At 42.9% G+C, this 14,068-nt stretch overlaps 1 protein-coding gene across 7 annotated transcripts in view; it reads left to right on the top strand.

Annotated features, from left to right (window-relative positions):
- Positions 1–14,068, top strand: part of PITPNM3 (PITPNM family member 3) — a 338,711-nt gene that overhangs the window by 274,188 nt on the left and 50,455 nt on the right. For 6 of the 7 annotated variants that reach the window (XM_043531087.1, XM_037880424.2, XM_043531085.1 and 3 more), the window contains 2 exons: positions 3,615–3,804; positions 7,013–7,132. In XM_043531087.1, the coding sequence (XP_043387022.1) occupies positions 3,615–3,804; positions 7,013–7,132 (310 nt within the window). Of the gene's footprint in view, positions 1–2,681; positions 2,775–3,614; positions 3,805–7,012; positions 7,133–14,068 lie in introns of those variants that run through there. The other variant, XM_043531090.1, reaches the window with a different exon arrangement.

The raw sequence follows: 14,068 nt of genomic DNA, 5'->3' as shown, positions 1-14,068 counted from the left end.
ACTGTTTAATATTGTTATAGCACAGAGGTTCCTGTCAGAATCTGGAACCCATTGTACTAAGTCCAGGGCAAGCACATAGTAACAGGGAGTCCCTGCCCTGAGGAGAATATATTCTAAAAAAGAGAAGGGACAGACAAAGAAAAGGGGTGCTACATACAGCCAAGTGGACAGATGGTGATATGCATGTGTCTGGCTAGTTCATTTTGGTGTGTGTTGTTGGAGGTTTTTGCCCCCCAGGATGAGTAACAGAAGAAAGGTATGGGGAGAGGAACATAAACAAAATACAGTATTATGTACCTGTGATGTATTTGCATTTCAGAAACAGAACATACAACCTACTAATCACTTCAGCTGTAAATTCTTTGAAGCAGACAGTCTCTTTGTTATCTGTACGGTGCCTAGCACAATGAGGTCCCGGACGATTGCTGTGGCTCCTAGGCACTGATGCAATAAAAAATAAATAATAACAGCTAAATAAAACCCGATGTTTGCTACTCCCCATTTCATCTGAAAAGTTTGTGTTGGCTTAAGGCTGAGCAAAGGATTTCAACCCAGGACTCCTGGGTTCTATGACTGACTTAGCAACTGCCTCACTATTTGAGTTTGGAGGCAAGTCATTTACCATATCTGAGTGAGATTTCCTTCACCTTCACTCCCCTCCTCCCCCACAAAACCTTACTCTTTGGGCTTTGTGCAGTGCGGTGAGATCCAGCCCCACAAATCTCAAACAGAGGCCAAGGTACAAAGTGATAAAGCAAAATATTTTTTCACACAATGGATAATTGGGCTGTTGAACTCATTGCTGTAGGAGGTCATTGAGGTTAAGAATTTAGGAAGAGTCAAAAAAGGGTTTGGACATTTATATGGATCACAAGAAAATGCAGAATTAAAATAGATTATGCTAACAGAAGCTTGGAAGGGATAGTGAAGCTCATGCTTCAGGGTTTAAACTAATCTCTTACTATGAGAGATTAGATGGAGACCAACTGCAGCAAATCATCCCGCATCTGCCTGCTGTAGGGTTCTTATACTTTCTCCCAAAGAATCTAGTCCTGGCAACGGTCAGAGAAAGGATATTGGACTAGAGGGACCTTGAGTCTGATCCAGTTTGGCAATTCCTATGCTCCTGTTCCTGTACAACTGACCCACTCCAGCATTCATTTGTTCAGCCTACAGGATCCTCTGCAGCATTTCCATGCATTGTTAGCCCATAAGGTCATGTTTCTGTGTTGCTGGCAGCTCTCTCCATCTGTCTAAGCTGTGGCATTTATGAGATGTGCAGCCACCCCCCCCCCCCGCCACCAGGGTGAATACGATTCTGCGTTCAAGTGGCTAAAATGGGCTAAAATTGAATATGCAACGCATGATTAATGGGGGTGAGCACTTTGAGATCTGCAGGTGTAAGGGTATGTACTGCTGCAGAAGTGTGATGGTATTATAAGTGTATCTTATAAAGAATTACATAGGGGTCAACCCAACCTGAGAGAGAACTACTAGAGAGGGAAAGAGTTTTTTGTAGGATTGAATGGTTGAAGTTTCCAAAATAGTCTAGGAGATTTACACACACATCTGCCACTTACAATTAATAGAAGATGCATGTCTAAAGCCCTTAGGCTGCTTTGAAAATCTCAGCCTCATTTCATTTCAAGGGGTCATTTAAGGTGAAGTTGTCCATTAACACCCCTCTGGTCATAGTGGGGGAAAGTGCGGGCGACGGAGAGGATGGAACGCATCGGGTGCGGGGGGGGGGGGGGGGTTGGGGTTGCTAGTTGGCCACTTCACCTTAATGGTCCCTTGAAATATGTGTTAACAACTTACGCTAAACAATCTGTTCCACCTTGTATTTAGCTGGGACACTCAGAGTACCTTTCCCAGACCTGAAGAGCTCTGTGTAAGCTTGAAACTTGTCTCGCTCCCCAACAGAAGTTGGTGCAATAAAAGATATTACCTCACGCACCTTGTCTCTTTTATACCCTGACTGTGACATGGGTACAACAACACTGCATTATTAATGGTGTTACTTAAAGTTTATACAGGAAATCGCTGGGGTTGTTTGATGTTTTTGGTTTTTTGGTTTTTGTTTTGTTTTTTGCTATCTTTCCCTGATTTAGACATACTCAGTAGTCCAAAAATTATTATACTGAAGGAACCCCAGTAATCTTGGCCAGTTAGTGTTTTATACTTTCGTTATTGGAAAAGACTGCAGGTAACTTTAAGAAATATCTTCTCCATAACCTTCTACTCTGAGATCTGGTTGCTTTTTCTCTCTGATTACCAGATGTAGATTACCCAACCACTGTAGCCTTCTGTTTCTCAGATGCGGGGCTTCTTATGTTCCCTTCCTCTTAGTTGTTTGTTCATTAATCATAGCAGACTTCAGGGATTGACCATCTAGATTGCAAATACTGTTTGTTTTTAATGTCTAAACTCATTCACTTCAAAATCTGACCCTACACGTCTCTGTGCTTGTTTCCCCATGTGTGAAATGGTGATGCTTACCTGCCTTGTTGTGAGGTTTAATTAAAGTGCTCTGAGATCTTTGGAGTATTTTGCACTCCAACTACTGTTATTTATGAAGTCTTTGTTTTCTACCTCTGCAGCCTTGGCTGAAATCCAGCCTAATTTTCAAAGTACTTCTGACCTTATCTTAGTCTCAAAAGGTACATAAATATATTCTGAGAACCTGGCATGAGGTGATATGACTTGCAATTTCTGCTCTCTGGAAATTGTTTTTCCCCTTCACTTTTAAAGATCATCCAAAGCATGACTGACAGGTTGGTATGGGGAAACGTGCAGAGCTAAAATCTAGACTAGACATAGAGGGTTTAAAACCGTACCACGTTAAAGTGTACTAAGGAACCTTTAGTGCATTCCAGCAGGTTCTACACAGACCAATTAATACACAGTATGTTTGTGCGCTTTAGAAATCAAACCCCTGTAGAGCACATTACCTCACCATATAGACAAGCCCTCAGATAAAACTGGTATCCTAGTAAATCTAAACATCAGTTTTCAAGCCAGTCACATTCTTTTGTATAATGCTAATAGATGAATGTTGAAATGTTGTTTTGGGGCATACTTTTATGTAATTGATCAGATAATAGGCTGATCTTGTTCTGCCTTTTGGAAGGAATATTGTCAAGTCAGATTTTCTCCAAAATTTATATAAACTTTTACAAAATCTCATTGACAGAAATGTTTCTGTATTTTTTAAAAAAATTTCAATGGGAACCATTCATTTGGAAGGCTATCATATTCCAGTGCAGCAGCTGCATCCTATCAACCGTTGTATTGTGCTAATGTATGAAAACCAGAAACTGAATCTGTTTCCTTCTTGCATTTGTCTTGGCTTCTTTAGTAAAAATAAGGAGCATAAATGGTGAAGAATAAATCAGATTTATAAAAATTCCTTCCACTCTAACAATCTAAAGCAGTGTCAATAACACAGATCAGGAAAGCCTAGCTTTTAAAGAGATGATTTTTTAAGGTGATGGTGTTTTGTACCAAACCTGACTAGCCCAGGATCATTTCAGTTTAATACACTGACATAAGGGCTGTAATATTGTGCGTTTCCTTTTGTTGCATTTTCCTGATGACAGTATCTTCTTCTTCAGCCTGAATCCCTACAGCTATGATGAGAACTGCCTGAGCAGTAGTGAAGACCACATCCCACTGGCTGCCTTGCCCTTGCTGGCCATTTCCTCCCCTCAGTACCAGGATGCAGTTGCCATGGTGATTAGCAGAGCCAACCAGGTTTACAATGAATTTCTCAAGTCTCCAGATGGGACTGGTTTTAATGGACAGGTAGGACTGTTTCCTCTTACATCAAAGAAAAATGCTTTGGGCAAGGCTGAGTTTCCATTATTTTAAGCCATTGTGTTGAGTGTATCAAGTTACTAGTATGGGGATGACACAGCAAATAAGATGAAGCAGTGTTAGCATGGGAGTGCAAAATGTCTGTTAAGCCTCTGTGTACCTTTCCCAGACCTGAAGAAGAGCTCTGTGTAAGCTCAAAAGCTCTCTTCGCCAACAGAAGTTGGTTCAATAAAAGTTCCTCACCCACACTCTCTCTCTGTTAACCCTCTGAGCATGTCCAGGGTGAACTAGAAGTTTCCTGAAACCTGAGCAGTGTCAGTTTGAGCTGGTAACTCATGCAGTTAATAGAAAGACTGGACCAAAAGGTGTGAGAATATTGGAATTTTTGGTTCATTGGCAATTTTAAAAATTTTAAAATCAATATTTGAGGTCAGACCAAAAACTAAAATATAGAAATTTGTCAGCAAATTGAAAAGCTGAAGAAAATTTTTGTTGTGGGTTGAACAAAATTTGAAACACTTCATGTTGCAAATGTCAAAACAAAACGGTTTTTTTTTTTCCTGACTTGTTCTCTCCCCCCTTCACCACCACTCCAAAGTGAACAATTAATCGAAACCAACACACATTCATGAAATGTTTTGGTGTGGCTGAATCTGCAGTTCTCACTGGAAAAAGTTTCAGCTGAAAAATTTACTCCACTCTAGCTGTACCTTCTCTCCCAGACAGTCCAGTTCCCAAGTTTGTATAACCCCATTGCAGATGATGGGAGTTGAGGGACCTCAGCATGTCTCTGATTAGGCCATAGGGAATCGAACATTTAAGTACTGGTATCCCCCTCTCTTGTCACAGTGTCAATAAAACACAGGGAGGAAGCATGATCTTATGCTTGAGGACTGGGGAGATCTGGGTTCAGATTTTGGCTCTGCCACACATTCCCTTGTGTGACCATGGGCAAATCACTCAGTATCACTGGGCCCGATACAAATCCCAATTAAATCAGCTGAAAGACTTGCAAGGAATTTATTTGGTTTGGGATCACCACTCTCCTGTAGCTACCTGGTCTCTAAATGGGGTTACTAATACTTCTCTACCTTATTTGAAGATACATTTATTACTGAGTGTGAAGTGCTTATAAACACTTGTGTGGAGGAGCCTTTAAAGGTCTAGATAGATACAGTTGTTTTAAGTACAGTGAGGTTTCAAAGGCTCTGAAAGAAGAAAAGATTTTTAATCTGAGGGTACAGTGTAATCTTCTGAGGAAAGCATGAGTTTTATTACACAAACAAATTGGTTTTTTTCATAACAATAATAGGATTATGCTGTGGCATATCAGTTTTTTAAGCTAAAATTTGGTTTGGAGCCAGTTTAATATCCATAGTAAAAATGTTCTCGCTTGGAGCTTTTAAAAAATAAAAACCCCGGCTACTATGACAGGACATTATGAAAGGTGAGATTATACAAAGAAAAATTATACCAATTACAGAGATAATTATAAAACAGATCTCTTCCAGTAGAAATTGAATGTTAAGAGGTTTGTTTTTCTTTAGGCCAAAGCTACAAAAAAGGCTCTTTTTGAAAAACGTCTATTGGAAATTCACCTGGGAGGGTGTAAACAATCTCAGTATATTTTGCATGTTTCCACCACACAGGAGAAGTACTGATATCATTAGAACGAAAATGTGATGTCATTCTCTGTATTGTTCATGGTCCTCCATTTTGGCAACTGGATAAAAACATCCAATTCACCTCTAAATATATAGGTCTCCAGTTATAAAATACGTACAGTATAATTAAGTGAAACTGGACTGGGAGTCGGGCCTTCAGTTCTATTCCCAGGTCTGCCACTGACCTGCTGTGTGACCTGAGCAAGTCACTTCATGTGTCTGTGCCTCAGTTTCCTCTCCCACCCTTTCCTCTATTGTTTACTTACTTTACAAAATCTTTGGGGCAAAGGACTGCCTTGCTCTTACAGCAGGAGGGGCTAGCTATCCAGACTATGTGCCCATCTCAGACTACAGGCATGTCTCAGGGTGGCTAGCCCCACCTGCCACCGTAGTGACGTTCATTTGTAGCACACTAGCTGTCATCGAGGTAATGCAGGTATGTCTCTTTGAGGTGGGAATAACATCCTGCTACTCTAACACTGATCATCATCATTATTAAAATGAGAGTTGTCATGTAAGTGCAAGGAGATGCCATTAATCCCTCACAAAACGTGCCGTTCGTGTAGTGTTACAGGTTCTGTGTAGCCAGGTGGATTTTCAGTTCTTTGTGGGGTGCATTGGAGAGGATACTATTATTAAATTAACAACTCACCTGAGATGTGGGAGAACCCTGTGTTGCTTGGTTCAGAGCAGTGACTTGAATCTGAGGCCTTGTCTACCCTGGCAAGTTTCTGCCCAGTAAAGCAGCGTCCTGCGGTGTAACTCCCGAGGCGTACACCCTGCCAAGCCACTAAGTGCGCAGTAGCAGCGCTGCGAAAAACCCACCTCGATGAGAGGCGTTGAGCTTTCTGCGCCGGGGGTACAGCGCCGTGGTGCCAGTGTAGACACCCTGGTCGACCTCAGCGCCGCGATTGGCCTCGAGGAGGTGTCCCACAATGCCTGTTCTTGCCTCTGGTCATCGGTTTGAATTCTACTGCCCTGCCCTCAGGTGACCAACCGTGAGCCCCACCTCTTAAATTCCTTGGGAATTTTGAAAGTCCCCATCCTGTTTTCTCGGTGACACGGGCAGTGGGTCTCAGCGCATCTTTCCAGGTGACCATGCCAGCTCCACGCACCAGGCGATCCCCTGTTTGGGGCAATGTCGAGCTGCTGGACCTCATCAGCATTTGGGGAGAGGAGGGCTGTGCAGCCCCAGCTGGGCTCCAGCCATGGACCTACGGACAGATTTCATGATGCATGACAAAACAAACAAAACTAGTTCCCTTCTGGTGTAAAGCTGATGGAGGCAGCCCCTGTGCCAGCCTTTGGCATAGGGAGCATGTTGGTGGGGAGAGGAGGAGTGGCAAAGTGGCTATAATGAGATCCACCAGAAACTTTGCAACACTTGGCTGCTGCAGACTAGTCCCCAGGATCAGGGAGCTGTTATCAGGCTTCATGATGCCACCCCCCTTTGCCTCCTGTTTTGAGTCAGTGACTCTGGCTGGATAAATATCACTATGTAGGACTCACATGAAATCTCTTATTATGGGCAGGTGTGCCTCATCGGTGACTGTGTTGGAGGAATTTTGGGGTTTGATGCCATCTGCTACAGTGCTGGCCCTGCGGGTGAGAGTCAGAACAGTAGCAGGAGAGGGAGCCTCGGCAGCATGCAGGTAAAACTCCCATGGGTTAACTCCCTGTACGGAAGTCAACTGGCACTATGAAGCAGCTGTCTGCGAGAACAAATACAAAGCGTTGGTAAACTGCAATAGTGCTGAATATTTCAGCTGTTATTTTCAAGTAAAAAGTCATTGATGTATAGGAAAACTTTCCAACTTTGGGTTTATGATGCTTGCAAGTCGTTAACAAATGCTTTTTTGGCAAATCCATGGGGTGAGGTCATGGAGTACCTTTCAGTGTATCCTTAATTGTGATTTTAAGGCACCCTCTCCCAATAATCTGTCAGCTCCTGTCTATTGCTAAAATCTACTGTTTTTCATTTTCCCCATAGAGTCTGGAATTCTTAATGCTGCTGCTAGAGGCTAATGTCGCATTAAGACATGCTTTAATGGCTCATGGAAAGCACGCCTTGGTTACACTGGGGAATGCCAGTCAGCTGAGGGTCTTGTGAATGGAGCATTAAGCACACTCCGGAGTCTCTAAATGTATCCTATTCTAATGAGAAACTCTAAATTCAGATAATTTTTGAGACATAAATCTGCTTTAGAAAGTAGTTTGTGATAGAAAAAAGCAGAATTAGGTTTTTTATTACTATTATGTTAATATTTACGTTGCATTATTGATGTACCATTTCAGAAAAAAAGATCAAAGATAAATTTAACTAATCTTATGTAGTCTGAACAAAGTTTCTCAGACCTTGAGAGGCAGTGGGTATGTCTTCACTTCACACTAAGCCTGGGTTGTCACTCTGGTTTAAGCCCAAGCTCTCCCTTTTGTCCACATGCAAATCAGTCTGATTCGGGTCAGCAAGCTCTCAGGCCCTGGATGCTAGGACCCTGCTAGTGGGGTTGGTCAGGGCCCAAGTCACAGTGTGACTTGGATCCAAGCCCTGTTGTTTTGTCGTGTGGACACAGCTCAAGCCCCAGACTCAAGTCGGAAGGTCTGCATAGTGCAATATGGACGTGCTAGCATGGCTGTGAGGCCTGATCCAGCAATTGTAAATCCAGGTTTACAAAGCAGTGTGGACACTCAAGTGCAGGCTTGAAAATACCGAGTCTACAAGCCCAGGTCTCACAGACCCTGGTTTACAATGCAGCGTAGACGTGACCAGTTGACAAGGTAGTGGACTAGGTAGGGTTCAAGAGATGTGGGTTTTATTCCTGGCTCTGCCATGGGCCTATTATGAGACTCTGAGCCAGATACTTCATCTTTTGGCTCCTCAGTTTCCCTATCTCTACAACGTGGATAACGAGACTGACTTCTTTTGTTCAGCATTCTGAGATCTATGGGTGAAAAGTGCAATATAAAAGCTAAATGGTATTTTTATTAAGAAAAAAAGACCGCCTCCTAATACTTGTGGGAAAGGAAATATTCCTAAAACAAATTACCCCATAGCTACATTGCTGAAATTTCTCTGCAGCTAGCCATTCTAGCACTGAACATTGTCATGTCACTCAACACCGTTAAGAATTGAAAATCATAGGTCCCTATCCTGCAATTGGATGCCCAAGAGCTTCAGTGGGATTCCGCAGGGACCATCATGAATCCTACTGCAGGATTGGATCTTGGAAGTGCAAGTTATTGATACCTTTTTAAAAAACTGACATATTTTCAGCATAACAATCACCCTTTTGGCTTGGCCATGTAGCTTGACTCTCATCGTTCCCTTCACTGTGTTCCCTTCTTCCTCCTCCTCTCCTCCTTTATTTCCCTTTTCTCTTCTCTGTATTTACTTCTTGTCATGATCCCCACTTTCCTCTCCCCCTGCCCACACTTTTTTCTTTTTATTCCCCCTTTCCTTTTCATCCTCTCTCACCACACCTATTCATCTATTTCCCCCCCACAGCAGGAAATATTAAACAAACAAAACAAAACAAAACACTTGGATGAAATCTTGGTCCTATTGAAGTCAAAGGCAGTTTCATCCTTGGTATATCATCATCATCGATTGGAATTTGTGCCTGGTCTATACATCTATCCAGTCTTTATGGGTGACTTGGGTTGCTTTGAACTTTTCCCTTCTCTTACACAGACAGATTGAGAGCACTTAACTAGGAGACCAATTTGTTTCCTGGAGTAGAAGGTCAAAGCAACTTCGCTGAATGCAGAGTACAGTTGAGCAAAACAGTCAGCCTACAGGCAGAGGGACATGGCATTTGTCTGAATTTTGGCAATCTGAGCAGTGCTGGTAGGAGCACAATGTCCTTATGTGAGAGGAAAAGATGCTACTTTATCTGTGCAGCATTTATTTTTATTATATTTCACCTACAAAGCAGACTTGTGTAAGATCAACTGAAAGCAATTGTAAGGAACCTTTCGAGCTTATTCGGTTGAATTTAGCACTTGGTACTGAAAGATGCTCAGAAGCTGTTGCCAGGTGCTTTAGTACCTCTCAGGACTGGGGCATGTGAGGAGGAGATAGTTGTAAATGATATCTCTGTTGCTTGTGACCGAAAGTTGGTACTGATGTTCGTTTGCTGGCCTGGGCGGAATATGAGTTTAGTGGCCCTTAATCTACATCAGGGGTCTCCAAACTTTGAGACGAGGGCCATATTAATTTTTGAAGGGGTTTCGTGGGCCAAAGCAACTGTGAAAGAAATTAAATACGTGCAAATATATGTAAATATATGCAAAATTGTTAAAAAAAAACAACACTACTCTTCTACATCATAAAAGCAGCCATTAACATTCATACCAACTGGTACCCTTGTTGGGAGGCCTAGCCCAGAGTGGAGAGAAGAGAGGCCAAGGATCAAATAGGTGCGGACTCTGGTGGAGAGGAGATGATTTTTGTTTTTGTAAGATCTCCAGGAGAGGGGTTGTCTCGTCTGTTTGTATTGCACTCAGCTCCCCATCCCACTAAGACCTTTGGGTGTTACCTTTCTATAAATGTTTGTTGATGATAATGCCTGTGTTTTTACCTCTTCTTGGGATAAATAGAAGAAGTCAGTTTCCCAGGTTCTCAGTGCTTGCAAAAGGTATCATAACAAGTTTACATAATTATTCGTACTGTGGCAGTCCTCACAATGTGTTAGGTGCCTTCCAAACACAAAACAGGACACAGTCTTTGCCCCAGGATCTTACAGTCTAATCAGACAGTCAGGTAGAGAAGATGAAATACGAATTCCAGATATTCTTCCTTTGAATAGCTATCTGCTACCCTCAGCTGCCCCTGCCTAGCAATTAATTGGAGTTTCAGTAGAAATGGACCTTAAGGAGGAGTTTGCGGGGGGCGAGAGGGGGGATTTGTTTGTTTTGTCAATCCCAAGGGTATTTGTGAAATGAAATTAATTGGGTATGGGAATCCTCTGTTCTGAATCGTAACCAGGGAAGAATTTTATGGTCTGATTATGAACCCTGAAAATAGCATAAAATTAGGTTTATATAGCTCCCTTCATACTCCGGTTATTCCAAAGTGCCTTATAACAATAAGTTAGAGAAAGGGTACTGCAGAGACCGTTATGTTCTCTGAGTAGCGCACAGCCTTAAGCATTAGAAACTTGTACTATAGAAGGGTATATTAATATGTTATAGCAATGTAAGTAGGGGATTATAATAGAAATACCAATCAAAATTCACCTGCAGAGGCATTGGAATAGGCCACTGTAATTTCTCGGCTGTATTTTGGGTTCCAATATGCCCAGAATAACCAGTGGAGAATTACAGTATGAGTTCTCATCATACACAGAGAAAAATGTGTTCCCATTGCTTATCATATATAAGCCTTACTAGACAAGTGTTTAAGGAGTTCACTGTACATTCTAAGGGAGTATAGGGAAATAAATACATTCTGCTTTGACCGGATTAATAGTAGTAATAATACCTAGCTCTTGTACAGCAGTGTACACCTGTAAATATCAAGGTGCTTTACAAAGGAGGTCTGTATCATTATTCCCATTTTACAGTTGGGGAAACTGAAGCTCAGAGCGGGGAGGTGATTCAGACCAATGGCAGAACTGGGAATACAGCTCGGTTATCCAGAGTCCCATGCCAGGACCCTCCCCCACTGGAACACACTGTCTCTTAGAAGAGGAGAATTTTTTTCTCTCTTGCTGATGCTGTTAAAATATCATTCAAGATCTTATTGAAAGACGTTTGTTTGACAGGATTTTAGGAGGAGGCTCAGGGTTTGCTTACAGTAGCAGTAAAGGGGTGGAAAGGAGTTTTTGTAGGTAGCTGGTTCAGCTTCTGTTGAATTGATTATTTTAATGCTGCTGAGATTTAATTGTATTACCGGCATGTTAGGGCGCCTAGAGCTTTGGAGAGTGGTGTTTTAATTATTAATTAAGTTGAAATAACTAAATAGTCTCTTCAGCAATCATCTCAGCTTTCTTTTAACAGCGAATGTTTGGTGATTTTTCCCCTCTCCCCCCCAACAATAGTTTAATTTTGTTTCTCAGAATAGTTTCCAAGTACAGTTAAAATAAATGTATCAATGTGACACAATGTTCCCATGCAGTGTAGGAGAGACAAATGGCTATGAATCTGACCCCAAGTAATTAAACTAATGAGATTTGAACTCCAGCAAATCTTTTCAGATAATCTTTGGAGGTGTGAATTTATTGTTGTTTTAAATTTAAAAAGAAAACAACCCATGTATTAGAATGGGATTAAATGTAACAAGTCATCTTTGCCTTAGCCTCAGTGTGTTTAGACATTTTGGCACAACATAGAGTCTCTAAATACTGGTGATGTTACATGTTTCTGCCCTTCTTGACAAATGGATGGAGATATTGTGGCACAAATGATACAGAACACAGTTACAACTGCAAATGACTGGATGGCTTAAGTGGATCCATTCCAGAGTAACAGAACCTGTAGGTTACCAGTTAATATCTAGCTTGGGTCAGTAGTACCAAAAAGCCTTTCCTGTCTAATGGCTGTTTAGTAACATACGTGAACTGAATTTGGTCCCAGTTCAAATCCCATTGGGCAGGTTGTCCACATGATGAAAGCCAACCTTCTAATGGGTATTACCGGGCTCCCTTGCTTGCCTATCTCAGCAGAAGGGCCAGTTATTGAATGCACACGTTGACAAAGCTGCCCTCTTAGCAGTCCTTCCAGGACAGAGTTGAAGTCTCTTTTTTTGAGAGTGTGGGCAAGTTTACAATGAAGCTAACCATGTGGTATATGTTCTGGGGATAAACTGGAGTTCACTGCGGGGTTGTGCGTCTGGCATAATTCACCCGCAATGGATTCACATACAGATTTGAAACAATAATAGGCCTATCCACATGCTTGCTGAAAAGCATTTTCCTTGTGGCATATAATGGCCTCAGCTTTGTGGTCCATTTTGGCTGCACTGCCTTATCAGAGAGGTTTTGACTTCAGTACTATGAACTCCTTAACTCTAAATTTCTTTCTCTTTGTGGTTCAAGAAATTTAGAGGCAAATTCCCAGTTCTGCCACAGACATTGTGGCAAGTCTCTTAGGATATGTCTACACTACGAAATTAGGTCAATTTTACAGAAGTTGATTTTTAGAAATCGATTTTATACAGTCAGTTGTGTATGTCCCCACATTAAGTCGGCGGAGTGCGTCCTCAATAGTGTGGCTAGCATCGACTTATGGAGTGGTGCACTGTGGGTAGCTATCCCAGAGTTCCCGCAGTCTCCACTGCCCATTGGAATTCTGGGTTAAGCTCCCAATGCCTGATGAGGCAAAAACATTATCGAGGGTGGTTTTGGGGACGTGTCGTCAGTCACCCCTCCCTCCCTCTGTCTGTGAAAGCAATGGCAGACAATCGTTTTGCGCCTTTTTTCCTGGGTTACCCATGCATACGCCATACCACGGCAAGCATGGAGCCCGCTCAGCTCAGCAGCTGCTATTGTGAGCGTTGTAAACACCTCACTTATGATCCTGGAGTATGTGGAGAACCAGGCTAAGAGACGCCAGCACGAGGACGATTGTGATGAGGACACGGACACAGACGTTCCTGAAAACACGGGCTCTGGCAATTGGGACATCATGGCGGCAGTGGGGCTGGTTGATACAGTGGAACGCCGATTCTTGGCACGGCAAACAAGCACAGACTGGTGGGACCGCATAGCGTTGCAGGTTTAGGATGATTTACAGTGGCTGCGAAACTTTCGCATGCGTAAGGCCACTTTCCTTGAATTTTGTGAGTTGCTTTCCCCCACCCTGAAGCGCAAGAATTCCAAGATGGGAGCTGCCCTGACAGTTGAGAAGCGAGTGGCGATAGCTCTGTGGAAGCTTGCAATGCCTGACTGCTACCAGTCAGTCGGGAATCAATTTTGAATGGGCAAGTCTACTGTGGGGACTGCTGTGAGAGTAAGGGGGAGACGTTTATGGCGGGGTGGGAGGTTGAGGCAAATCGCCTGGCAGCTGATTTTGAGCAGCCAGACACCAGGGCAATTAGAAGAGCACAGCTGGGCGCGTTGCGCATCAGAGAGGCTTTGAAAACCAGTTTCATGACTGGCCAGGCCATAGTGTGACAGCTGTGTGTGTTTTTCCTTGCTGCAAACCTGCCCCCTTTGTTGGTTTTAATTCCCTGTAAGCCAACCACTCTCTCCCCTTTGATCAGAGCTGGCAAAGGAAATAAAGTAACTATTGTTTTGAAACCACGCATTCTTTCTTTATTAATTACAAAAAAAAAGTGAGATAACTGACAAGGTAGCCCGGGTGGGGTGGGGTGGGGTTTGGGAGGAGGGAAGGACAAGGCCACATTGCTTATTGTAGCCACACTACAAATTAAAACAGTTTGAATGATAGCCTTCTGTTGCTTGGGCCATCCTCTGGAGTGGAGTGGCTGGGTGCCCGGAGCCTCCCCTCCCCACCCCCCTCCCCCATTCTTGGGCATCTGGGTAAGGAGGATATGGAACTTGGGGAGGAGGGCAGGCGGTTATGCAATGGATGCAGCGGGCGGCTGTGCTCTTGTTGGCTTTCCTGCAGCTCCAACAGATGCTTCA

This window comes from Chelonia mydas, chromosome 17 (genome assembly GCF_015237465.2).
Source record: "Chelonia mydas isolate rCheMyd1 chromosome 17, rCheMyd1.pri.v2, whole genome shotgun sequence".
Lineage (NCBI taxonomy): Eukaryota > Metazoa > Chordata > Testudines > Cheloniidae > Chelonia > Chelonia mydas.
This window is presented reverse-complemented; position numbering and strand designations above follow the sequence as displayed.